At 35.7% G+C, this 26804-nt stretch overlaps 3 protein-coding genes and 3 non-coding genes across 9 annotated transcripts; 3 read left to right on the top strand and 3 right to left on the bottom strand.

Annotated features, from left to right (window-relative positions):
• The first annotated feature begins 324 nt into the window (after positions 1-324).
• Positions 325-5219, top strand: LOC18098871 (uncharacterized). 4 transcript variants are annotated; one of them, XM_052452975.1, is made up of 4 exons: positions 463-480; positions 615-684; positions 1211-1354; positions 1463-5219. In XM_052452975.1, exon 4 carries the CDS (start codon positions 1585-1587, stop codon positions 4963-4965), a length of 3381 nt encoding a protein of 1126 aa, XP_052308935.1. In that variant the 5' UTR covers positions 463-480; positions 615-684; positions 1211-1354; positions 1463-1584; the 3' UTR covers positions 4966-5219. The 4 variants fall into 4 exon arrangements, with proteins under 4 accessions (XP_024456617.1, XP_024456616.1, XP_052308935.1 ...); XM_024600849.2 differs by lacking the exons at positions 463-480; positions 615-684 and adding an exon at positions 325-343; XM_024600848.2 differs by lacking the exon at positions 615-684 and having other exon boundaries at positions 333-480.
• A 1648-nt stretch (positions 5220-6867) lies between these two features.
• TRNAP-UGG (transfer RNA proline (anticodon UGG)) lies at positions 6868-6939 on the top strand. The gene has a single exon. It is a non-coding gene; the product is annotated as a tRNA-Pro (tRNA).
• A 1279-nt stretch (positions 6940-8218) lies between these two features.
• On the bottom strand, positions 8219-8290 carry TRNAP-AGG (transfer RNA proline (anticodon AGG)). Its single transcript has one exon. It is a non-coding gene; the product is annotated as a tRNA-Pro (tRNA).
• A 1207-nt stretch (positions 8291-9497) lies between these two features.
• On the top strand, positions 9498-13305 carry LOC18098870 (uncharacterized). The gene is made up of 4 exons (XM_024600723.2): positions 9498-9715; positions 10953-11821; positions 11919-12035; positions 12142-13305. The coding sequence occupies exons 2-4, from the start codon at positions 10994-10996 to the stop codon at positions 13000-13002; spliced, it is 1806 nt and encodes a 601-aa protein (XP_024456491.1). The 5' UTR covers positions 9498-9715; positions 10953-10993; the 3' UTR covers positions 13003-13305.
• A 1988-nt stretch (positions 13306-15293) lies between these two features.
• Positions 15294-24169, bottom strand: LOC18098867 (probable disease resistance protein At4g27220). The gene is made up of 7 exons (XM_024600722.2): positions 24086-24169; positions 23825-23888; positions 20710-23550; positions 20075-20551; positions 19199-19939; positions 15937-16758; positions 15294-15850 (listed from the first exon to the last, which is right to left on the bottom strand). The coding sequence occupies exons 3-7, from the start codon at positions 23497-23499 to the stop codon at positions 15812-15814; spliced, it is 4869 nt and encodes a 1622-aa protein (XP_024456490.2). The 5' UTR covers positions 23500-23550; positions 23825-23888; positions 24086-24169; the 3' UTR covers positions 15294-15811.
• A 965-nt stretch (positions 24170-25134) lies between these two features.
• Positions 25135-25207, bottom strand: TRNAA-UGC (transfer RNA alanine (anticodon UGC)). The gene has a single exon. It is a non-coding gene; the product is annotated as a tRNA-Ala (tRNA).
• Between the last annotated feature and the right edge of the window lie 1597 nt (positions 25208-26804).

The raw sequence follows: 26804 nt of genomic DNA, 5'->3' as shown, positions 1-26804 counted from the left end.
TTAATCCGAGCTGTCTTGAATTATCATCGTTTGAATATTATTTTTTAATGTTGAAAAAAGTTTAACCCGACCTGTGATGTAACGCGAGCTACTGACTATTTATAATTCAAGCATCGGGCTATAACCCATTCAAAATGGGGAAATCAAACCTTAGGTCCAACCCATAAAGACCCTCTGCCTAAGATCTTACCTCTTCCACAAGTGTAAAAAGGACCTTCTCCACCTCAAGTCTAGATAATTCCATACCCCCATAAATGGCACAAAAGTGACACCCTAATAAATTATGCTAGAAGACTGTAAAATACAAGACATTATTGGGGTTACAAAAACAATTTCACACAAGGTGAGGGGCCTCTGGCTCAATCCTCTCTCTCCCTCCACCTGTTTCCTTTTTTTTCTTTCCTTTTCTTCTCCCCCCAAAATTTTTACACTAGTTCTAAAAACCAAAAACAAAAAAAGTCAAAATACACACCCATTGAAGTAAGTTTTATTTTTATTTTTATATAAATACATATTATAGATATATTATTTCTATAGGATTTCCTTTTTCTTGCTCAACACCTCTCTCTCTCTATCTAACTCTTACAGAAATGTGTTTTGTGCTATCTTGCTAGGGTTTTGAAATCTGGGTTTTGGTTTTTTTGGGCTTTTTTGCATTCTTGTTGCTGGGTTTTGGTTTGTGAAGTAAGTTCCCATATGGATCATTTGTGTTTACAAAGCTGAGTTTTGTTGTTTTGGTGTGATTTTGATGGTTTTGAGAGCTAAATAGTTATGGGTTTTGTGTTAAATCTGTTTATGCTTTTTTTTGTTCATGAAATGGGTGTGTTTTTAGGGTTTTGAATGATAGATTTAGAGTTTGTTTGCCGCAATAAGTTTGTTGGCATATGTTTTTGTGTTGCTTTTAAATTTTCTCTTAGCTGATGTTTAAGTCTTAACACTTTCGAATTTGTATTTCTAGTTTGTGGGCAATAGAGTCTTAAGATTCCTAAATCTATGTTTGGTATATCTGAAATGCAGTGATGGGTTTTTCTTTCTTTGTGCGCGTGTTTAAATTTACTGTTTATAAGGCCTTGAAATGGATTCTGCTGCCTTTTTCTTTCTTTCTTTCTTTGTTTTTTATTATTATTATTATTATTATTAATTTTTTTTTTTGGGGGGGGGCTGGCAAATTGTTCTGATTTATTTTGTGACATCTGGATGTGGGTTTCAGGTTACTACTGTTTAAGCTTCTGGGGTCAGTTAGATTGCTGCTTTTACTAGTGGGGGGGTTCTGGTGCTTTGGTGGTGAAAGGCCAGTGTTTTCTGTTTAAGCGTGATTGCTATTTCGAAGAGCATTTTGGTGGTTATTCAAATGGTAAGTCACTTGTCATTCTTTGTTGTCAGTAAACATGTTATTTGCTGTTACTGGACGTGGATTTAGTGGGAAATTCGGACTGAATATGCCTGGCTTGTATTAATGCAGCTCGAAGATTTTGGATGATAGTTGGAGGTTGGAAAGACAGGGCAAAAGTTGTTGCCTAGTTTTTCTGTGTGTGTGGCATTAGAAAGTGCATCTGATTTGTTGCTCTTGGATTTCAACCAAGCATGGAGTGCAACAAAGATGAGGCCATAAGAGCAAAGGATATCGCGGAGAGGAAGATGCAAAATGGTGACTTTGAAGGCGCAAAGAAAATTGCATTGAAGGCGCTGCAACTCTACCCTGATCTTGAGAATATTTCCCAAATGTTGGCGGTCTGTGAGGTTCATTGTTCTGCACAAAATAAACTATACGGGTCAGAAATGGATTGGTATGGAATTCTCCAAATTGAACGCTTTTCTGACGAGGCAGTTATCAAGAAGCAATACAGAAAGTTTGCGCTCTCGCTTCATCCAGACAAGAACAAGTTTTCTGGTGCAGAGGCGGCTTTCAAACTGATTGGTGAAGCAAATAGGGTGCTTACAGACCCAGCCAAGCGTTCTTTGTATGATTTGAAGTGTAAACGTTCAGTGAGACCTCCTGCACCAAGGCCGACATCCCATCAGTCAAATCAGAACTCCATTGCCAAGAAGCAGCATGAGGCTAACAAATTTTCTAGCGCGCCTGGTTCACAGTACATGAGTGCGCATCCATACCAGCCACAGCGACCAACATTCTGGACATGGTGCACCTCTTGTAATATGAGGTACCAGTACTACAGAGAACTTCAAAATAAAACTTTGCGCTGTCAAAGTTGCCAGAATTCTTTCATTGCAATCAATTTGGATATTCATGGAGTGCTTAATGGATCACCCTGGAGTCAATTCCCCAATCAGAATGGAGTTCCAAATCAGGGGCCCTCTAAAGTTGTTCCACAAAGAAACAGTGGAAAGCCTTCTGGTGCTAGTTTTTCAGACAGGTTTAGACCAGTTGACATTGGTGGGAGTTCTAAACCGAGTGAGGTGAAAGCAGGAAATAACATAAAAAATGGTGGTGCTTCCAAAGATTTGGGAACTTCTAAAGGTGCAAGCAGGAAGAGAGGAAAGCAGTCTCGAGTGGAATCTAGTGAGAGTTTTGAGACAGGAAGCAATGATGACAGTGATGAAGATGTGGTTATTCAAGAAAATAGAAGTAGTATTTCTGGACAGAATTCAGGATCCTGTGGAGGCAATCAACCTAGGAGATCTTCAAGGCAAAAGCAGAATGTTTCTTACAAGGAAAAATTAATTGATGATGATGATTTTTCTGTATCCGCATCAAAAAGACAGAGGGTGAATGGATTGTCTAGTGTCATTGAAGAGGAGATTAAAGAAGCAGTCAGGGATGGCAGGTTACATAAGGAGCAATCTTCAGCTGGTGTGGATGCTGCTGCAGTGGATAGAAATAAGAAGGAGGTCAAGCAAAGGTCAAGTTCGGTTCTGGAAGAAAGCTTGTCAAATAAGAAAAGCAAAACTGGTGTGTTCACGAAGAGGGAGGAAGCATCCACGGTGGAGAAAGCTGATGCACTATCAGATAATAAAGATGGAAAACCCAAAGCTGATGACATTAGAAATCCAGAGACATTAGAAATCCCTGATCCAGATTTCAGTAATTTTGAGAATGACAAGGCTGAAAACTGTTTTGCTGTTAATCAAATGTGGGCTATTTATGATGATACAGATGGCATGCCAAGATTCTATGCTCGGATCAAGAAAGTTCTCTCACCTGGTTTCAAGCTACTGATAACTTGGCTCGAGGCTAGCTCAGATGTCGCACATGAGAAAGACTGGTCAGACAAGGATTTGCCTGTTGCATGTGGTAAGTTTGAAAGTGGGGACACTCAAAGAACTGCAGATCGTGCTATGTTCTCTCATCAGATGTGCTTTATGAATGGCAATAGCAGAGGCAGTTACTTGATATATCCTCAAAAGGGGGAAACCTGGGCACTCTTCAAGGATTGGGAAGTGAAATGGAGTTCTGAACCAGAAAAGCATAGACCACCTTACAGATTTGAATTTGTGGAGGTCCTATCAGATTTTGATGAGAACTTTGGCATTGGAGTTGCGTATTTACAAAAAGTGAATGGATTTGTCAGCATTTTTCGGCGAGCTGCTCGTGATAGGGTCATCCAATTTTGCATTCCACCAACTGAGCTGTACAAGTTTTCACACCGGATTCCTTCGTTTAGAATGTCTGGCAAGGAAGGAGATGGTGTTCCTGCTGGGTCTTTTGAACTTGATCCTGCTTCTCTGCCTAGCAATCTTGATGACCTCAGCGATCCCAGTGATACTAAGCTGGAAAAGGAAAATGTGCATAATCAATCAACTAATTTGTGTTCTCAATCTCCCAAAAGTGAATTGAAAACCACAAAGGTCTCCAGGAAGATTTGCACGCCCAAGAAATATGAGAGTGGACCAGAAATAGGGAGCTCAATCTTTGGAAAATCTCCAACAGACACAATTGTAATTGTTGCAGGTCTATGTGCAAGAAACTGGGATGGTAGGAAGGTCAAAGACCCCGGCAACATTGCTCAGCCTGGAGGAATTAATATTTCATCCCCAGCTAAAGATAGGATTGAGACCCCTGAGAAACAGAATAAGAGTGAACTTGTAGCAGATGCATTGACACCTAGAAGATCTCCAAGGGATTTAAGTAACAGAAATGGTGAAGTTAATGCTAGTCAGGGTATGACTGAGGGGGATCCTCAAAAGAATACTGCAGCCAACAATGATGTAAGCCGTGGGAAACCAAGTTCTTTGTTGAGTCAACCTGATGATATGATGCATGCGAAGGATGGTGGTTCAGTTGGTCTCATAATAAGTGGTATATCTTCTGGTCGTAAAGTTGTAGAGCTAGAAGTAGAGTGCTATAATTTCGAGAGGGAAAAGTCACAGGATAAATTTCAGCTTGATCAAATATGGGCACTTTACAGCAATGATGGTGGGCTGCCCAGGAATTATTGTCAAATCAAGGTGATTGATTCTACCCCTAATTTCAGATTGCATGTGGCAATGCTTGAAGCGTGCTCGCCTCCAAAAGATGCAAGGCGGCCAGTTTGTTGTGGTATATTTAAAGTTAACGATGATGAAACCAAGGTGCTCTCCACTTCTAAATTCTCTCATCTGTTGAAAGTTCAATCCATCGGGAACAGCAAGTATGAAATTCACCCCAGAAAAGGCGAGATATGGGCACTATATAAGAACTGGAATTCTGAGTCATGTTCAGACCAGAGCGTTGGTGAATCTGACATTGTTGAGTTGCTGGAAGATAATGAATGCAGTGTGAAAGTTGTAGTTTTGATTCCTGCTAGAGTAAGTGAATCTCCTGGTAGAAATAAATGTTTTTACTGGGCTCCTAGAATCCAAAGATCAAAAACTGGGGTTCTGGATATACCACGAGCCGAGTTTTGTAGATTTTCACATCAGTGTTCTGCTTTCAAGCACGCTGGAGAGAAAGGTAAGTGCCCGAGAAGCTATTGGGAGATTGATCCTTCATCAATTATTTCTAATCCTGTAATTTTGGTAGATTGAATTGGCAGGTAGTGCATGTTTGAGCATCCCTTTTAATCCGGAATGTATAGGATTACTACCCAATTGTTTCCTGTGAGAAACATAAGTTAGTTGAAACTTGATGAACAATGATCTTTTCTGTTTTAGGTCTGGAACCAATCATCTCAACTGTTCTCTTTTGCTGTTTCCAGACATGTTAATAGGCTTCTAGACTCTCTGATGAATGCTAATGAACTAGTGTTGCATTTCAGGTTATATACAATTCGTTTCCTTTAGATTCTTGCTGTCTTTTGAAGCATTGAAGAATTTGATTAGAAACGAATGACGGTGTTTATTCATTCGGTAGAATTGCATATGGTACTCCCTCGATGCTATACTCTTGTACTTGGTTGCTGAAGTTTGTTTTCTTGATTTTGATTCTGTTGCTTACAACTGCAAAATGATCCTGACTTGGTTTTTCTTTTTAATCTATGACCAATCTGGCAAAATCTTTCGCTATACATCCCCCTCTCATTTTATCTTGTTTTACAGTTGGGAATTGGTTGGCATCACACTGATCTGTCAGTGGAACTTAGATATGGCTTTCCTTCACATGCCACTTCTGATTCATGTAACTTTATTTTCTTTCGAGTGTAATCAATCTGGGAGGGTTAACCTTTTTGTGGTGATTTTCAGCCATCAGCCGATCTGAAAGTGTCCACAGCCGCAAAAAAAGAGCCACTGAACATCATGTCACAGATTAGGCTAAGTCTAACCGCACACTGATATTTTCCTGAGATTATGAAGTTTTATCAGAATGGGAGGGGGGACTTGCATGTTATTGAGCACCTTTCCCTGCAGCTTTTGCTGTCAACTTGTTCAATTTCCAAATTTAGGTACCACCAAAAGGCAAAATTTTCAACACATGGATAGAAAGGAAAAGGTCCGCTGCCTTTGGTAGACCTACTGGCCTTGAAAGGAAATTCATGTACAACACGAGAAGAGTTTATATTCCCTATCCCTCTGGTTATAAGCACCGACACATTTGGCTCAACACTAACACTAATCCAGGGTCTAATCTGGTTTATGGATCGGGTTATGAGGTTGAATCTAGAACAATGTTGTTTTCGTTTTTTATTTTTTAAAATCCTTATAGTTGACCTGATCATGGTTTTTTGTTTTTTACCTAGATTTTACTAGATGAGCTAGGAGTGTTTAGAAAAACCAGCTTGCTTGTAATATTTATACTATCTGATCCATTTAACCTGTTAAAATTAGATAATATGAATATTATACAAGATAAAAATCAAATAAATAAATATCACAAATTGGGTGCAGGTTAAGATTTTTAAAACCTGTTTAATTTGATCTAATCTTTATAATTCAATGTAAGTAACTTTAATTTTTTAGTATAAATAATATGTACTTGGTATAAATAATACTTTTTTTTCTTTTCTTTTTAATTTATTTCCTCTCTTGCATGCACACTCATATTTCATGTAGTTAATTATTGATTTATGGTTTTTTTTACCTTTATTGACATTTTTTTTAGAATTATAAAAAAATAATGAATTAATATGCTCAACCCATAAATATCTATAATAGCAATAAAATTTCTTGCCTAACATGATATAATAAAAAAAGTGAATTGGGTTTATATTTTATAAAATATCACAAGTTTAGATATAATTATGGATAAAAATTCAACCAATTATAGCCATGAATGCCCCATAAATATCCAAAATGATTCAAATAAAAATGACCCCATCAAGTTCCCAATCAAACACAACGAACAAACCAAATTTTAATACAATAACTATGCTCCGCATGGCAAGATGGAATGGTTTTATATCTTAAATATCACTTCAAAATATCCCAATCATCAAAGACTAACAAATTGAGAGTGTAATTAGTATAATTAAAATTACAAGAAATTGCCCGAGAGGGCATTTGGTCTAGTGGTATGATTCTCGCTTTGGGTGCGAGAGGTCCCGAGTTCGATTCTCGGAATGCCCCCTTTTTTCCTTTTCGTTGGCACATAAGCTAACAATAGCCAATAGCTGTCCACCTCATGCATGCATGTAGATGTAGTGGCTTGGCTAGAAATTTCTTCCACTGGGTCAATCAATAACCCTCTTACTTTGAAGATTTATATCAAAATTCTTACACAAAAATAAAAAAAATTAATAGAGAATAAGAAAAAAAATACTTTCATATTTTAAAACTTGAAATTGATTAGAGGTAATCATTTTTTGTTTGGTTTGATTTTTATCCAAAAAAATAACCAAATTAAATTTTAAAAAAAATATCAAAACCGGTTCAAACCGATCGGTTTTGGTTCGGTTTTTAGGATAAAAACTTGTTCAGACCGGTTTAGCTCAGTTTTTTAATCAGTTTTTTGGTTTTTTTCTCACTCCTATAAATGATGTAGCCCTTTTTTTCAGTTAAGCTTTCTATTTGTTTTTTAATTTTATCTGGTTCATGAATTATTTTAATATCATAAGAAATAATCACAATTCAATTAATATTTCCTTGTCTAAAATAAGTAACTTGAATGATAATTGTACAAGGAAAAAAAACACTCAATAATTACCTAAGCTATGTAAATAACAATTTGAACTCATATGATCACTACATAAACAATAATGACATAAACAGCGAATTAAAATAATCAACATTACAAACATAATATTGAACAATTAAATCACTTATATTTAAAATACCAATTTCGAGATAATTATATTTAAAATAAAAGTCGTTGCTTTTATTATGTAGAGGAAAAAGAAGTGAAAATAAAATATCACTTTTGGGAATTCGAAAGTTCATGTATTATTTTATCTTGAACAGAATTGCCAGCATATAATTGTGTGGTGATTGAAATATAGTTTATTTTATTTAAAAAATTAAATCTAATTCGAATCAAGTTAATTTTATGTTAAAATAAATAAATAAAAAATATATTGATTCAATAAAATCTCAATTAATCTAATTGGTTTTTTAATAGCTTGGCTAACATAATCAAATCAATTTTTAAAAAGTTTTTTTTAAAAAAATATTTTTACTTTAATAAAAATAATTGATATAATAATATATAGGTTGATTCAATAAATTGGTAATGCAATTTTTTTTTTCAGGTGATTCCGGATCCGAATCTAACAAATATGATTGAAATAATAATATGTTGAATTGAAAAAAAGGTTCCAACGATTTTGAGTCTATGGTGGTTAAAGTGGTGAACTTTCCGGGCTAAATTACAATTTAACCAAAGAAAATGGTCACCACCAGATCAATAAAAGGGGCATTCCGAGAATTGAACTCGGGACCTCTCGCACCCTAAGCGAGAATCATACCACTAGACCAAATGCCCGTTGTTAGTGATTCGCTCATTACATTTATAATACCATATACGGCTACCTGAACCATTCGACAACCAGAAAAGTCTGCGGCTCCTCAGCCTCCCTCCCTCCCTACCCCTTCAGAGGAATTCTTTGCCCTTCCTCCCTATCCAGGTTCCCCTCCGGCCCTCCTTTTTCCTTATATACAAATGGGATGTTAATCAATTCCGCAAATTAGACTTGGTCACTGTTGTAATGTAATTCTTCTAATTATAATTATATACAAATGAGATGTTAAAAAAAAAACCTTGTTAAGATATAAAATATAAAATAAAAACCTTGTTAAGATTAATATGTTAAACCGAATTGAATAACAATATCAAGGAATTTTTTTTGGACCTCTCTGGGCATATTAAACATTCAAGGCTATAAAAAGGAGGTTGTAATCTCGAAGACTATAATATAATAGTGTATATGCTATAGTTTGGAACATATAAGCAACTAGCAAGCTGGACAACAGTTGCTTCATGTGATTTTTTTTGTCTATGCACTGTCGGATTGTTAAGGTAATTTGCATCACAAATCATGTCGGCAAGATTTCAATCCATAAAATAGTTTGTCAAAAACTATTTCCATCCCATCTTTATGAAATTGAATTAATTAATTGTGAATATATTACTTTAGTTTTATAAATTTGCAACCTAAAGGGTGTTCTACTTTGACTTTGATCAAGTGAAAAATCTTAGAGTTAATCATTTTAATTTATTAATTTATGAAAATGATATAATACTTTTTTCATTAAGATTTTAGAGAATGTTTGGGAGCGCAGTGTACATCATGTTTCTTTAAAATTTAATTTTTTTGATATGTTTTGGATCATTTTGATGCACTAATCTAAAAAATAATTAAAAAAATAAAAAAAATATCATTTTAATGTATTTTGATATGAAAAACACTTTTAAAAAAACTATAATATAGTCCTAAATAGATAAATATATAGAAAAAGGAAAAACTTGATTGAGACTCCTACTCAAAAACACATTCAACTCTAATTAATCAGATTCTCTTAATTGAGATAGACATTCAAATCCCACAAACAGAATAACAAAGAATATAAGATATTTAAATTATAATTATCAATACTCATAATATTAGAACCGAAATAAACGAAGAGAGAAAATTAAAAAATATCTTTTTCTTAAGAATAGAAAGTTAATTATCTCTCCGTGGTGGATGACCGATGGATGAATCCCTAAATGGTAAATACAAGCACTATATATGACCTATTATCTTACACTCATTTCGTATCTCTGGCTCCTCTTTATATTTCTTCTCTCTACAATAACTGGAACTTATTTCACCTTGCATTAAAAAATCCCTGTCTGGAATCCACTTTGATTTTACCATACCCACTCTCTGTTTGTTGATAAAACGCAGAGAAACTGGAAGAAATCAAGGTAAAGTTTTAACGTTTTTGTTATTTGAATTATGATTGTTTATGGTTTCTGGTTTCAGCGTGTGTTGATTGAAAAATCGAACTGGGTTTTTCGGCTTAAGATAGACGAATTCTGGGTTTTGTCGGTTTTATGTGTTTACTTCGATTTCTTGGGCAGGTTTTTTATTGGTTTCCATTGATCTTTTTCGCGTTTGGTGCCCTTTTGAATTGGTAGACTGGGGAAGTTTTTTTCTTTTTAGAGTTAGTTTTTTGTTTGACTAGAATTGGTTGAACTGTGTTAGGTTTTTTATTAATCGGAATGTTAGGAATTTTTATCTCTTTTTTATCAGGGTTGATTTTTTAAGCTGCTGAGTCGGCGAGGAGCCATGTAGTACAAGCTTGGCATGGTGTTTGTAAAGTATCTGGAATTAGTGGTTATTGGGTTTAGGATTGTTTAAATGCATTGTGGTTTTCGTGTTTTGTTAGGAGTGTTTAGAGTTGAGAGTCAGTTGTTTTGAGTATTTTGTTTGGTATGAATTTGTTACTTTGAGCTTTGAGAAGTAACGTAGTTTTTACAGTAGTGATGATTGAGATTTATGTTTTTTTCTTTTTGTGAATGAGGCAATCCTGAAATGTTGTGTCCCGGAGGATAGGAAAATATTGTGTGCAAATTATTTGGTCTTTGAGCATTTGAAGGTATAGCTATATGCGTGCAAGAGTAGGATGGTACACATCACTAGAATTGGTTTCTTTCACCAAGCATTTATGGAGATTGTAAAAACAGTTAATAAACCAATCTTATGTAGTGTAATGGGTTCTCTTTAACTGGAAATAGCTAATCATATACAGGGTTTGCTCTTATTTTTATTTTAGAGGGAATTGAATGGTGTGTCCTATTCAGGTATTGCAACCTTTTCACAAATGCATGATAAAGAACTGAAGGAGTGTGAAGGACTAGGAGGATAAGAAACTCAATCATATTATTGGCTAGCTAGGTTTCTTTGGGGTTCTACGTTACCAGTGAAATGGCTTGTTTAAAGTACACAGAATGAGAATGTGATGAGGCATTTACTGTTAAACAGCTTATGTAGATTTCTAATTAACATTCTGGTTCATAAAATAAGCCATAATTCCTAAAATCAAGATTCTCTTCCAAGATGTATTTGTAAATAGCATAGGTTCACAATGTAAAGAATTGAAAATCATATCGAATCAATTTAAAGATGTTTTTGTTTTTTGCTTTTTCATTTCATCTGCAGGGTCAATATTGGGATTGGGACACGTGATTGCTTGGCAGGTGATGGAACAAGAGATTAATGATACAGAAACTGAGCTGGCTGAAGCCTCCACAAAATCGCAGTCAACTGAGAATAACAATATGGAAACTGAGAATCCTATTGAAGCATCGACTAAGTTACAATCTGAAATAAACAACAATGGGGATGGAAATCACGTGGATGCATTAACTAAAGGTCAATCATCCAGAAGAAGAACCCCCAAATCATTGAGGGCCAAATCTAAAACCATAGAGAAACCTTCAGCTAACAATTCTTTGAAGTCCAAGAAAGCTAAAAGCAGTCCAAAATCTCAAGGAAGAAACAGAAAGAAGAATAAAGATATCATCCAAGGCAAGGGAGAAAGAAACAGAAATGAGCATGGTGAAGCTAATAACCTGAATTCGAGTGAAAAGAATGTTTCTAAGAAAGAGCGCATTGAGAAAGGCCAAGAGATTCGAAAGAACCAAGAAAGATTTGTTGGGTCAAATAAGGGTCAAAAGAACCAAAAGAGTGGAGAAAAGCATGGTGTCTTGGTTGACAAAAGCTCGAGGAATAAAAAAAACAAAGGAAAACTTGATGAGAAAGAAAAGAATGGATGGGATGAGAAGAAGAAAGAAAAGCTTGGTGGTATGATCTTTATGTGCAGTGCAAAAACCAAGCCAGATTGTTTCCTCTATCGTGTCATGGGTGTCACAATGAATAAAAAGGAACTCATATTGGGTGTGAAACCTGGACTTAAGCTTTTCCTCTATGATTTTGATCTGAAACTTATGTATGGTATCTATGAAGCATCCTCTGCTGGTGGAGTAAAATTGGAGCCCAAGGCTTTTGGTGGTTCCTTCCCATTTCAGGTTTTATTTTAATTTATGAGGCAGACTTCTCTTTTGTAGCATTACTGTTTTCTCATCAACTTTACAGGATCTGCATTCTGATGCTAGTGAGCTCCAGGTGCGGTTTGTTGTTCACAAGGACTGTTTTCCAATCACTGAGAGTGTTTTCAAGAAGGCTATAAAGGACAATTATAATGAGAAGAACAAGTTCAAAACAGAACTTACTGTTCGACAGGTAAAATTTGGCCAGCTCATCTGCTAGCTTGGTATGAATTCTTTTCTGTACATGTATTTATCTGATTACCCTACAGATATAAAAAAAATCATCTACTTTCTCTTAGGTCCTGAAACTCAGTGCACTTTTCCGCCCAGTTATAGGGCCTGTACGCTCGCCACCAATGGCTACTGTTCAGGACAGAGAAGTTTATGCGGGAGCAAGAGACTTGCAGGTCCATTTGGAAAGGGAAGCATTTGCTAGAGGCAATCATGATGCTAGGAGATACTCTATGCTCTCTGGTGAAAGGGATGGACATGTTGAATACCAGCAGGCGGGCTCTATGCACAGAGATGAGTTTCCTTGTGATTTATTCATGAGTGAAAAGGAATATAGAACGTATGGCCTTTCAGGAGAGAGAAGAAAGTTGACTCCCTCTCATCATATTCCATCCACTCTAGACCCGTACCAGAGAGACCAGGAAAGAGAACACTTTCTTAGACAGCCAGACCCTATATGCAGAGACACTGTACCTTTGCAAAGAGAAGCCGTTCTGGCTGTTCCTCTCTACTTGAACCAGCCATATAATTCTAGTGGTAGACGTGAATTGCCACCAGCCGTTACGTCGATACCTCCAACTTCTTCTGGCTCTGCTCTTGCTGCTTTGGACCCATACACAAGGGATCCATATTATACTTACCATCATGGTGCTTCATCTGCAGATGCATATGTGCCACCTCCAAGGAGAGATGAACTTTCTTCAGGTTCCTATTATGTTGATGGTCGTAGAGAGACTTACCTATTTGAGGCAGATCCCTTGCGTAGGAGGGAAGCTGATCAAGAGGGTAGATTATACTCGACGCATGCTTCTGATGCATTGTCAAATTATAACAAGTTACTCCAGTACCACGGAGCCAAGCCTGAAACTGCACCTCCATCAGTTTCATCTCGGTACTCCTTTGCTGGGCCATCTGTGTACTATCGCTAACCTTGTTTGCAGATCTCTGCCACCTCCAAGGAGAGATTGGTGAGGACACCCGTGTCACATGACACCCATGTGTATGGTCGAAAATAACGGAGGATAGCTCAACCCGTCATATTTTGGTTGGGATGGGAGATTGAGCACATCTGAGAGCACATTCGAGTTTATTTTATTGTACTTTTATTTGGATTTGTTAATCATGTACTTTAGACTTAATTGTTAGTCCAATTATTGGTAATGTTTTGATTAGGGTTTGTTTTAAACTATCTAACTGTATTTATCTATTAAAAAAATTGCATCTTTGCAAGAGACGTCTCTCTCCTCTCCTCTGACTTCCTTTTTCATTTTTCATTCCTTCTTCAATTCGTTGTCCCACATCAGAAATGAGGTTTCTTCATGTTCCTATTATGTTGATGGTCTATGAGAGACTTACCTCTTTGAGGCTGATCCCTTGCATCGTAGGGAAACTGATCAAGTGGATAAATTATACTCCAACATACGCTGCCGATGCATTATCAAATTATAACCTGGTGCTCTAGTGTCTCGCTAACCTTGCGTGTAGATCTCATGTTGGCTGCATAGTCCTCTTCTTCAAGCACATGTGAATTAAATTTGCTGCTTATAATGTTTAAAGTCGATGCACGTACAGGCTCAGCATTTCTGCTCATTTTCCCTGGTTGAAACTTGCATTAAAATTTCTGTTTTTAGGCTGATCAATTTTCGTTACAGGCCCTTCAAGACTATCCTAGTTCTTGCATGGTGTCGGTAATTATTTGCGGATATATAGCAAACAGGTTGCTGTAATTTACGAGGATAGAATTGAGCCATGGCACAGGAGATCTACCTGGCTAGTAATTTAACATCATTGATTTTCTTTAGGTCAATAAAATGGTGGTGAGCCTGATACTTGAAGGAACAAGAGCTGCAGCATCACATGCTGACTTTCTTATTGTGGAAAGGTCATGCTGGTCCTGTTTTGTTTACACATGATTGAGGCATTATTGCGCGTTTGCAATATTTCTTTTTCCATTTAATTTTGAAGATCAATGTCAGGGTCGTGACGAGGGGGAATTGAAGTCCTAACATAGACTCTGGCAATTGATAACTGTGTAGTTGATGTTTGATTTTTAATGGGGATGACCTTTTGGCTTTTTACCGAAAAGAGAGACAGAATAGAGAAAAAAAGAATCTTTTCGAAAAAAGTTCTTGATGTGAACTTGAACGATTTCTAGTTGCTGCGGAGGATTCAGAAGAGGGCTGTTCTTTAGTTCTTCGGAGTGGACAACAGCAAAAGGCGATCAGTCGAGCTAGCTACTTCTGCAGGGGATCTCATTAAGGTTTTCTTAATCAGAGCCATACAAATCAGGGCACGACGGCACGAGTCTCATAGTTTACACCACTAGATTTGTCAGATTTAGCTGGAGTTCTTGAGCTTGACGCAGGGTTGGAAAAAGATAAAACTTGTACGTGCAAGAGGAAGATCTTTCTGCATTTGGAGCAGTTCAATTATTCTGGAGGCAGCATCAGACGCGATAAAACTTGTCGCGGGAGATGCATGGACTTCAACTGTGTGCTGGATTGCAGATTCATGCATGACTTGGTCGTTTACTGCTTCAATAATTAGGAAAGTGATATTGATTCAGAAGTGATTGTGAACAAGAGTGAAAGAATTTGACAGTATTACGTGGTTATTTTTTAAAATGTTTTTTTTAAAATATATTAAAATAATATTTTTTTATTTTTTTAAAATAATTTTTAATATTAATACATTAAAATATCTAAAAATATTAAAAATATTTTAATTTAAAATTAAAAAAATTTAAATATTTTTAAAAACATTTTTAAAATGCAGATAAAACACTGCCTTAGAAGAGAACAATGTGAACACCCGTCAGTGACTGCTATTTCTTCCACTGCCTTGCAATTGCATATCTCAAGGTTTTTGAGCTTCTCAATACTTGCCTATAATAAATTGTAGTAAATATAATATGTATTAATAAAAATATATAAGATGTTAAACTAACGTAATGAAAAAATAAAATAATATTATAATTGCTATAATGAAATGCATTTTCCTTAATCTTTGTATAAAAGATTTTTTAAAAAAAGTACAAAGAAAAAATTTTATAAAAAATAAAGATATAAACAAAAAAAATAATATAAGTAAACCAAGTATACTGATAATATTTAAAGTGTAAAAAATAAAATTTAATATTTTTTTATAAAATAATTATAAAGAAAAATATTAAAAAAACATTAAAAATAAATAAATGATGATAAATAAACCAAATATAAAATGATAAAAATAACAAGTATAATAAAAAATATATAAAAAAAACTTGTTTTCTAAAAAAAAAACCCAAAAATTACAATTTTACCACACAAAACAAAAAAAATAACAAAATTTACAATTATAATATTTTTACATGAAAACACCATTATAGTAAATTGCAAATCAATGTTTGGGTTGAGTTTTGCTATTTATATGTATTGTATTTTACATTCCATACAGTTTTGACGATGAATTATGAAGATCATTGATTTCTCCTCCTCCCTCTTCTTCTCTTCTCCTGCTCCTCTCATCTTCTTCTCCCTCCTTTCTTCCTTTCTCTCCTTTTCTTTCTTCAAATCTTCTTGTCCCGTATCATCTGTGGTTCAGTAGCCCCATCAGTTGCATTTGCTTTTTGTTCTCTCAGAAGATCTACCGCACCTGGTAAATCATTTGTGACAATTTCTTCAATCTTGGGACAGCCTTTTGCTTCCAACTATAGGAGCTGCACGGGGATCGAACCCATCGGTGGAGCAAGCATGTATCTCAAGCTTTTACGATGATACTTCCTGCAATTTGAGCTTTCTGAAATAGTTAAATACAAGCAAAATTAGATACCTAGTTACTTATTTCATGGTTTATAGAAATTGGAATGATTGATCGGTACTTACCGTTTGTGTAGACAACTGTTGTATTGTGGTGTTAAGATTTCCAACCCAGGATCCTTTCTTCTCTTCTTCAGTCAAATTAACTGTCCGCAGCTTGGGAGTGCTCAGTGCTCCGTTGGAGAAAAACTTCATCTCAGGACATTGACTGACAGTTACTTCTACCAGAGATGGGAAATCAAAGCTGTGTTTTTCTGAGCAAAAGCTAGTTAGGCTTGGTAAACGATGAAGCTCTAATATTTCTAATTTTCTGAAGACAATCTCATCTTTTATTCCCTCTTCCTCGTTTGCTACTATTTCGGTAACCATTCTGCAGCCCGCTACTTTCATTCTTGTGAGTTGCGCCAGACTTTTTGCTGTTGTGGATGTCACCAATTTTACTAATCTTTCGCATCTCCACACATACAAATTTGTTAGATTTTGGAAAGAAGCACGCGATGGAGCTAAATAAATCAAACTGCCGCAATTATGTACCCTTAGAGTTTCAAGAGTTTGAAGAGCTTGGTCCAGTTGGGAATTGCTCTTCCATAAATGCTCTAGGCAAGGGAGAGAATCCAACTCCAAGTGTCGTATCGGTGAAAGAACTGTTGCATGCTCCTCCATACCAACAAGTCTAGACGGGAGCAACTCTTTGAACGTACCACGTTCCACATTAAGTCTTTCCATATTAGGGAACCTTGGAAGGAGATCAAATAGAAAAGTTGCATGTGCATCACCAAAGCAAAATAGTTCCAGAACTTTGAGTTTGTGAAAGAAGTATTGAGGACATTTCAATAATGCCGATGCATCCTTGCTTTCCAAATGTAAATCCTCCAAGTTGGGGATGATCTGAAAACCAATCAAAAGAAAGCATGCTTGACTTGACGTTTTATTAACAAGTTTAAAGGCTGTGCATAGAAAGATCAACTGAACACTTGGCTAAATGAATTGTGCCACGTGAGCTCTAGCTTCAGTTTTGTAATGTTATGAATGCAAAAGCTTTGTCAATCTTTCAATAAGAATTCTCTTTCTGCTTTTAGATTGAAATTCTGATTTTCTTTTTATTCTGAACCGATTGGGGTTCTCTGTGCATAGAGGTTGAAGATGATGGAATTTTATTTTGGTTCTTGATTAATGAAAATTAGAGTTTAGTCCCTAAAATTTAGAAAATAATAATTTGACCTCTAAAATGTATTTTGGAATTTTGGACAGTATTCTTACGAGATTAAGGATGATGAACCTCTGTTCGATAATTGAATTGTGTAATTTTTAGTTTAGTCCCTCTATTTTGGAGATTTACAATTTAGTCCCTACACTTTGAAAAAAATTATAGTTTGGTTCCTAAATTGTAAATTGAGATTCTGGACAGAATTTAATATGGATTATGGTTGAAATTTCAATATGGTTATGAATTTCTGATAATTACATTTTGGTCCCTGTTTTTGGAAAAATTATCGTTTGTCCCTAAAATTAGGAGACTAAACCTGATTTCTATTATGCATTGGAATCTTTTATTTGGTTTTTTTTAGTATATTTCGTATATTTGTTATTGGTACTTTAAATCTTTAGTATATGATCCTCAATAAGATTTTTGAATCTTTCATCTAGTATTCATTTTAGTTCTGTATTTTATAGGTGAGTGAGATAATCTTTAATATACATGTAATATAAATAAATATGTATGTTTATTATATGATGATTATGACCAGTTAATTACTTGAATATTTATATATGCTGCTTTATTTTTCAAGTACTCATCTATTCTTGAATCTGCACTCACATTCTGTTGAATTAAATTCTATTTGATATAATATACATTGCTTTGACAATTATATAAGTATTTATTATGTCTTGTTATAGGACTTGTCAGTAATTTCATGCTAACAGAGAGTAGTTATGGCTATCAAACCCGACCAAGAAGCCGAGTCCCAGGTTACATAGATGCTCCCGGGTCAACCTAAATAAATTCAGAAAAATTAAAAAATATATATTTTAAGTTTTAATATTTCATATGAAAAAATTAAGAAATAATTCATGTGAATATAAGCTATATATATTATAAATAATGAAGTTTGAGATTCTTTCAAAAGGTTTTTTTTATCCCACATTGAAAAGATATTATGTTAGTATGTTATCCTTTTAAGTTGAAGTATTTAAACCAAAAAGGTTTTTTATCCCACATTGAAAAAATATAATGTTTTCTTATGAACATAGAGTATATATATTAAAGGGCTTCAAATCTCACATTGAAAAAATAAAACATTATTTTAGTATTTATATAATGAACTTTAAAAGGGGTTAATAATCAACTAAAAAAAATACAAAACAAGAGGGGTCTTTGGCTAGAAGAAAAAACACATTTGAAAAAAAAAAAAAACGAGTCTCAAACGGGTTTTGCCGGGTCACCCGAGTCATTAGTCAACCCAATAGGTCAACCGGATTTTGAAGAGTTTTTGCTTATCCCGATCTTTTGTCTTACCTAGATCAGTCTAACCACAAGGTCGACTGGGTCCCGGGTTTAATAACCATGAGAGTAGTTAACATATATGCATAATATTCTACACACCTAACTAGTGAGAGAGACATTAACCTGTGACAACTGATCCTCCCACAACAATTACCTTCGAATGTCATCCGGTCACCTTGGAGTGTCATCTAATCACTGATATGTACTTTATGATAACATGCTTATTGTGTGTGTGTGTGTCAAGATAAATCGTCTTGCAAAATATTAATATCTAAGACGTATATTAAATATTATTCACTCACTGAGTTAGTTAAACTTACCTCTTATTTTTAATATTACTTCAGGTTGTTATTTTCTGTTACCAGTGAACTTTGTTAAATGTTTTTACTTTTTTAGTTTTGGTCAGTATTTCTTATTTAATTCGTGAGACTTTTCTTATAGTTTTTACTCGATATTTTAAATGCTCTACTATTACCTTGTTTTAATTAAGTTTGGATTTTAATAATATAATGAGTATTATGAATTATTATTTTTGTTTTAATTATTGATGAGAATTTTTAAACTATCATTTGGTTTTATTAGTTTTGAATAATATAATATTTTAAAAAATTATAAAATGTTGTGTGTTTTTTAATAATTTGTTCTATTGATATATTTTTTTTGAGACTTAATGTAAGTGAAGTATCTTTGCAACACCCTTTTTGCATTGCTAGTCATGAACCTAATATTCGAGTTGTGATAATAACGGTCTAATGAAAGTTTATGTGAAAATTAGAAAGATGTGGAGCGTGTACGTGCTTGGAATAGGGGTGAGGATCATACCTTCCTAAATGAGAGAAGTGGTTGCTGACCCTGGATGTCCATGTGGTCCTCCCTGCATGGTTCGTGAGAGCACTTGATTTCTGAAGGAAATATTTCAATTTTCTCACAGTCATACACCCGAAGCGTTTTCAACCTCGGCCATTCTGATGTATGTATTCCTGGATAGAATCTCTTTAGTTCTGGTAATTCCCGAAGCTGCAGAAAGGTAACTTTAGGAAACACAAACTCAGGACCTTCTTCTAGTCCTTCATCCTTCGCAACAATTTCCTCCACTCCACAGGTATCTATCCGAAGCAATTCAAGTTGTAGAAGGTTTTGGGCTATAGAGGCAGGGAAGAGACTTCTTAGACCAAGACATCCCTGGACATGCACGGTACATAGGTTATGGAAGGAAACAATTCCTTGTGGATCCCTATTCCAAACATGCTTCAGGTGTGGAAGATTCGTTAGACGCACAACTCTCAATTGAGAGGCTGTAACAGCAAGTCTTTGTTCCACATTTATGAGCGCTTGGAGATCAAAAATCTCTTCTACTGAATCACAATCATTTATAACCAGATTCTCTAGATTATGGAATCTTCCCAGCATACTGGAAGGGAAAATATTCAGTAAATTCTTTCCATGCCCAACATGCAGTATCTTCAGTCTGCAAAAGGAATCAGGATGGAGTTCATTGTGCCATATCACCTTCAAATTATCCATTTCGAAACTTACAAATACCACCAAGTTAGGGAATGCAACCTGCAGTAACAATTCCATTCTGTTAATAGATTGCCAACGCCCATAACAAAATATCACCTTTGGGGTAAAACATAGAAACAAAATACACGTGTGAGGCAAGCTCACAAATTAAGCCTGCTTTTGAAATAAAATCACCTTGTCATCGAAGAGAGCTGATTTTGTGTTGTCAGGTTTGCTCATGGCAGGGACATCTGCACTTGATGGGATGGAAATAAATTCCTTCAGTTCAGGGCATTTCCCTAACGTCAGCACTTTCAGGGAGTGGCATTCAAGCAAGTTACTGGTGCAGAATCTTGTGAGTTTTGGTAGACGAATGAGCGATAGGATGTGTAGTTTAGGGAATAGCATCTTGCTCATCATTTTACCTTCTCCGATTCCTTCTGGAACAACTATTTCTTCCATGGACTTGCAATTACATATTTCAAGACTTTTGAGTTGAGCAAGACTTTCGACCATAGAAGATGTCAATAAATAGTTTAAATTGCTACAACTCTCCACCACAATGCTTGCTAAGTTTTTAACACAGGGAGGCTGCACAGCATGTTGGTCATGCCATATCTTTTCCACTTTGATGGAGGAGAGCATCAGGTCCTCCAACTTGGGGAATAAAATCTGCATGCACATATTTTGTTTTATTAAGTTCTTTTTATTTTTCAGCGAGAAAAAAAAAAAAAATCAAAGACTTCAATTTGTCTACTCCTGAGAATGGGTTTTTGTTTTTTGAGGTTAAAAGGACAAATAATAGCTTGTTAAAAGAAAGCAAACCAGACCTTTGTATTGAAAAGTGACATGGAAGTCCCAAGCTCATTCCCCGCAACAATTTCTTTTGACCTCACATCACTTGCTAATAGCTTCTGCCTTCTATTAGAGTGAAAGCTTGTGAACTGAGGCAGACATTGCAGTGTCAGTCTACGTAATTGAGTGAACTCTATCGGTTCACCGTCAGCAGTATCATTCTCACTTTCCTCAGCAACAACCTCTTCCATGATCTTGCAATCAATTATTGTGATTTCTTCAAGTCGCACAACTCTTCTTGCAATGGAGACTGAAAATAAATTCTTCAACCTATGACAACTTTCTACCTTCAAAATTCTCAAGTTTCCAAGCGACTCTGCCATAAGTTGGCCATGGCAGATCTTCTCCAAGTTATCCAAATTTTCAAGAAACAGTGAGTCCAAGTTCAGAAAAGCAGTTCGAGGACCCATCCTCATCGAGTTGATGATATATTGAACTCCAGGACAATTTTGGACGTGAAGATCCTTCAGCTGACAGAAACCTTCCTCATCCAAGTCATTGAGGATACTCTTAACACCATTCAGTTCTTGCAAATGAAGTTCTTCAGTGATCTTCAGCAGCGTGTTCACCCGCTCCTCCAACTGAATAACTGTATTGAGCTTGAGTTTCAAAGTTCTTGAGGTTGCATACTTAACAGACCAGTCCCACCCATCTCCAATAAATATTCTGAACCTTTCCAACTTTTGAAAGCACAAAAACAAGTCCTTGGGCATATGATCTGCATCTGTAATTTGCATGTCTAAGGTAATTAAGTTTGCCAGAAGCTTCAATTCTGACAGGCAAGCACTGTTTCTTTCACTGCTTGGTCCTTCAGCCTCCCATTTCAGAAAGCTGTTTCCCATATATAATTCTTCTAGCCGGGTCAAGGAAGAAAGGACATTTGGTGATATTACTTCAAGCCTTTCACAATTGCTCAAATCTAGAAGTAGCAGACGAGTCAATTTTCCTATTTCTCTTGGCAAACAAACAATATCAGAACCCATTAAGCTGAGAACTTTCAACTTCTTTAGCTCTCCAACTATAGATATATCTTCCAAAACACAAAAATCCAAACACAGCGTTTGAAGGTTCTCAAGAAATTGAAGTGACGAAGGCAGTGGTGAAAGATTAACTCCTGTCAGATCCAAGACTTTAAGCTCCTTCATTTCTCTGAAAAAGTTTTCTGGTATTTGCAGTGAGGGATCCGTGCTCAGCAGTAGAAACGAATTGAGATTTGGACATTCTAATATCGCAGGAAGATCAGGAATTTTCCGGAAAGGCAAAGAGATTGCAGTGTACTGTTGAAGCACATCATTGGTTGGCCATTCTTTGAATTCATCTGCCACGATAAGCACATGGTGGTCCCTTAATGCAACAGAGATGGCAAAACTTCGAACAACATCATGCATTTTCACGCTTCCATCATTGTCACCTTCTAGCAACAAACAAGAGGCTTTAAGTTCATCCACCAATGTATGCAGTCTGTTTCTTGCTTCTTCCGATGTGGAACGTCCCTTGAACAAATCCAAGCCTATAGCATACTTTAACAAGTCTGAGATTAAAGCATCATAAGTTAAGATTTGCCCACAAAGCAAGAACAATGACTTGATTTCATCATCTCTCAAAGCTTTGTAACTCAGTTCCAGACACGAGTAAGCTGTTTTGTCAATATCATCTTTATCAAACCTTGTTAGCTGTGTCAAGGCTTCCTTCCAAGCATATAAATCTTCGTTTTTCAGTGCCCTAGCAACTGTAGCAAGTAAAATCGGCAAACCGGCACATCTTTTGGCTACTTCAGCAGCAACAAGTTGTACACTAGGATTTTTAACAGTAACCCCCACCATCTTTTCGAAAAAATTCCATGCTTCTCTTACAGGCAAAATTTGAATCTGGAAATTTCTGTTTGCGCCCATCTCCCGAGACAGTATATTTTTATTTCTTGAAGTCATGAGTATCTTGCATCCTTCATGATCGCTCCCTGAAGGGATTCCGACATCCTCCAATTTAAGTTCTTTCCAAATATCATCAAGAATTACAAGTACTGTAGTCACTTTCTTCAATCCCCTGCATAGTTGACTTGCCCTTCCTTTATCAGTCTCTGCATCCAATTTGAGTCCCAGCCCATCTGCTATTTCACCTTGAATTCTTCTGATGTCTGGAGTAGGTGACACAAGTGCCAGAACCACCTTATCGAACAGCCTGCCCTCCTTGACTTGTTCAGCAACCTTGTTCACAAGTGTGGTCTTCCCCACACCACCCATCCCATATACCCCAACCATGTTCACGTCACCATCCTTCAATGCATCCACAATATCATTTAATACAGAATTTCTTGATTCAAAGGCCTCATAATCCTTGACAGGCCCTATACCCGATGGAGCAGCACGGTAAGAAACTCTATCAAATTTCCCTTTTTCCTGGAGATCAACAACAACCGTCAACTCCTCCTTCGCTGCTTTACCCAACCGATAACGTATCTTTAGATCAGGACACAAACCCATGAAGCACTTCTTACTTGATTCATCTCCAACAACACCGCATCCCCCTTCAATGACCCCATCAACACTTCCCAGCCAGTTCTCAACGTCAACTTCAATCTCTTCCCCTTTACTTATAGCCTCCTCTATAGAATGAATCACCCTTGTTTTTGCATATGTCAACTTCTCAACTTCATTTTTCAAGTTCTGAATATTGGTATTGCAATCAATTACATAACCAATCTGTCTCTTAATGGGAACAACTAACAGCTCAGCAACTTTGGCTACAATAGAAATCACAATTTCCATGTCCAATGAAACTTAACTCTTCTTCTTGTCTGGAATCAAGCAATCAAGGAACTGCAATGAACAAATTAAATCAAAAGGAAACTTTTCAAATCTTCTGGAACTAAATCAGAGATGAACAGCAAAAGGATTTCTTTGTTGCAAGTCAACTAACATTAATAAAGCAAAAACAACACAAATAATAAACAAGCAGCAAAGCAGAGGCTTTTCAAAAGCATAAAGTAACAAAGAAAGAAAGCAATCAAGATGAAAAGCAAATTAACATCAAAGGGTCTCTGGAATCAAGTGATAAAAATAGAAAAAAGGAAAAGTCCTTAAGCATGCATACCTCTTGGTTTCAGCTAATCAATAGAGCAGCGACTTCAGACCAGTGAGCAGAGGTGCAAATATTACTGCAGATTATAAACAGCTGAGGTTTAATAAAGCAAAAACAACACAAATAATAAACAAGCAGCAAAGCAGAGACTTTTCAAAAGCATAAAGTAACAAAGAAAGAAAGTAATCAAGATGAATAGCAAATTAACATCAAAGGGTCTCTGGAATCAAGTGATAAAAATAGAAAAAAGAAAAAGTCCTGAAGCAAGCATACCTCTTGGTTTCAGCTAATTAACAGAGCAGTGAGTGAGCATAAATGCAAATATTACGGCAGATTATAAACAACTGAGGTTTATCAGCAGTGGGAAAGCAAGGGAATGGATGAGAGCAACAGTGGATGGCTTAATGATTATTCTCTGTATAGTTGAAAGAGCGCATCTTTCCTTCATAAAAAGATAAAAAAAAAGAAGAACAACTTGATTTCCTACAGAATCTAGGGGCCCACTTTGGAGAACTAACCGATTGAACTCTGCCAAGTCCTTGATTATGGAGAAAACTGAAATCTTTGATCGTTTTTGAAAAATCTGTATTTTATAAAAAAAAGAAATATTAATTAAATATAAAAAAATATCCCAACTAATTAAATTGAAAATATTAATCTAAATAGATGAAAAAAATAAGAAAGCAAAAAGGAAAATTGAAAAAAAAATCTGAAATAGTACTTAATTTAAATCTAAAAATGAAAATAGCTAGCAAGCTAATTATTTTTGAATAATAAAGCTCTTTCAATCCAGATAAAAAAAAATTATATCTTTTTTATTATACTGAATGTGAAATTTTTCAAGATTTAGAAAATCTAAATAAAAATAATTGTAGAAAATGTCTCCCTTCAAATAGTATTTGGAAGACCAAAATAATTGCAGCATAGACAGGTGGGTCTCTTTTTGAATCATATGTAATTGTTATCTAAAATTTTGTCCAATGAGATCTTGTAATGGAAATGGATTATAGCAGAGAAAACCTTCCCTAGCTTTGTCACAGTGATAATATGTCGGTGTCTTCCTGAATAGAATTTCTTGAGCTCTGGTAATGCCCAAAGTAGAAGGTATGAATAGTGACTTATCTAAACTCTAAATCCCTTCATGGATGTCCTCACTTCTCTGTACCGAGTTCATGTTTTCACAGGGAAACAAACTGAAGTCCTCAGCTTCCCCAATTCACTTGGCAGTTGGAATTTCTTCAGCCCTCCAATTATAGCAGTGTCTTCCAGAACACAATATTGTTTTAGCTGAATACTCCATTCAAGCAAAAAAAAAACAGAAATGGAGATGCAGGGGATCGAACCCTGTACCTCTCGCATGCAAAGCGAGCGCTCTACCATTTGAGCTACATCCCCTTTTGATTTCGATTAAACAGTTAATATTTCATATTGGTTTCCACGCATTCCTGGATCAGTGGAGGGTCCATCCACCCCAGCTTAAATGGAAGCTTCCTAATTTTTATACCAATTTGCATTCATAATTTTCAATCCTTTGTATCTATTTTTATTAAAGGTTCAGGTGATATTTTTCATGATCAATTTACATTAAGTAAAGCATATAGGCTATGAAAAAAAAAAAACAAAATATTTTACATTTATAGAACAAGTTTAGTTTAATCAAGGTAATCTTAAAAAAGAAAAGAATGTGAAGAATCTAGTTATAAATTTATTTAAGAACATAAGGATTAAATATATAGTTTTTGAAACTAAGATGACTGATTAGTTAGTTTTACTAAACTGGATTGACTAAAATATAATTAACCCTTTATAAGTTATGGTATGGCCTTCACCTTCATACTCGAATAAGTCGATTATTTTTACTCATTTCCACATTTATCTTCATAAAAGCAAAGGTCCCTCTATATCTATTTTCATTCAGATAAACGAAGGCGAACCTGCATAAAAACGAATATAGTTATCATCCTAAATCAAACCCTTGTATTGGTGTGGATGCTGCATGTATACTGACTGATCTATTCTACAACAGTTGATCTCCTCTGTCCACGAAAAAGCACATAGCCATTAAGGCAATGCACGGAGATTTTGAAAAGATTTATATGATCACTGCTACAGTAATGCAAAAGGCAAGGTACAAATCAAGTGAGTTTTCTCACAGGCATTGAGTGTATGTGTTGCATGCTCTGATGGCCATTAACGCTCTCTAGTGATATGTGTTGCATGTTTTTCACGACTTGGCATGCTGGATGCAAGAAACTATGCCCTCTTCATTTTCATGTAAAATTTTCGAATGCTGTTCTTACTAAATGAGATGTAGATCTGTAGTTACACCAAATTACCTCAAACATGTTGTGAAAGAACCCCTTGCCATACTTGTTTTCCTTATACCACCTGAGAATCTTCGAGGGGCGATCTCCGGAAAAAGGATTTACATATGCTCTCTGGACGCTTTGCTTCACTGCTCATCCCACTGATGCTTGCTTTAAGTGCTGCAGCACTAACCCTTGCTTCATTTAGCTTCCTTTGCCAGCTTATGTAGTCTTCCCACTTGAAGGTCTGTAATTCCAGCAAAAAGCAACGACCACAAGTTTCAGGATTACAGTATTAACCTAGTAAATGAGATTCCAATACTGAGAACACCAGTTAATCCAAAAAAATTGTACACGCATGGAGAGATAGAAGGTGGCTATGGCCTATGGTTGTCTATAAATACCACAAGGGAATTTAAACAACATAATCAACTGGTTGGAGTCATCATATTTAGAGTTGAACAGAAGCACATTAAAATCTAGAGATTTTAGGGGAGATTACTTAAAAAATTAGTGCAGTTCTCTGAAGTGGTGGAAATCGCAGACAGATTCAAACCCAACCTCCCCCCAAAATCTATTAAAGTAATAGCCAAGGTTCTTGTAATTTTCAACACCCTTACTTAATTTTAGCACTTCTAAACCCCCCAGCCCTTAATTTCTCCCAATGCTCCCTATCCCTCTTTTAA

The sequence above is a fragment of the Populus trichocarpa genome, chromosome 5 (genome assembly GCF_000002775.5).
Source record: "Populus trichocarpa isolate Nisqually-1 chromosome 5, P.trichocarpa_v4.1, whole genome shotgun sequence".
NCBI lineage: Eukaryota > Viridiplantae > Streptophyta > Magnoliopsida > Malpighiales > Salicaceae > Populus > Populus trichocarpa.
Note: the sequence above shows the minus strand (reverse complement) of the source record. Positions and strands in the feature narration are given on the sequence as shown.

Coding starts and splice junctions, on each gene's coding strand:
- LOC18098867 (XM_024600722.2), bottom strand. CDS start 23,499: ATGGAAATTGTGATTTCTATTGTAGCCAAAGTTGCTGAGCTGTTAGTT. Junction 20,552..20,709: donor TGTCACTTTTCAATACAAAG/GTCTGGTTTGCT, acceptor ATGTGCATGCAG/ATTTTATTCCCCAAGTTGGA. Junction 16,759..19,198: donor CACTTCTCTCATTTAGGAAG/GTATGATCCTCA, acceptor ATTGGTTTTCAG/ATCATCCCCAACTTGGAGGA.
- LOC18098870 (XM_024600723.2), top strand. CDS start 10,994: ATGGAACAAGAGATTAATGATACAGAAACTGAGCTGGCTGAAGCCTCC. Junction 11,822..11,918: donor GTGGTTCCTTCCCATTTCAG/GTTTTATTTTAA, acceptor AGTGAGCTCCAG/GTGCGGTTTGTTGTTCACAA. Junction 12,036..12,141: donor CAGAACTTACTGTTCGACAG/GTAAAATTTGGC, acceptor ACTTTCTCTTAG/GTCCTGAAACTCAGTGCACT.
- LOC18098871 (XM_024600849.2), top strand. CDS start 1,585: ATGGAGTGCAACAAAGATGAGGCCATAAGAGCAAAGGATATCGCGGAG.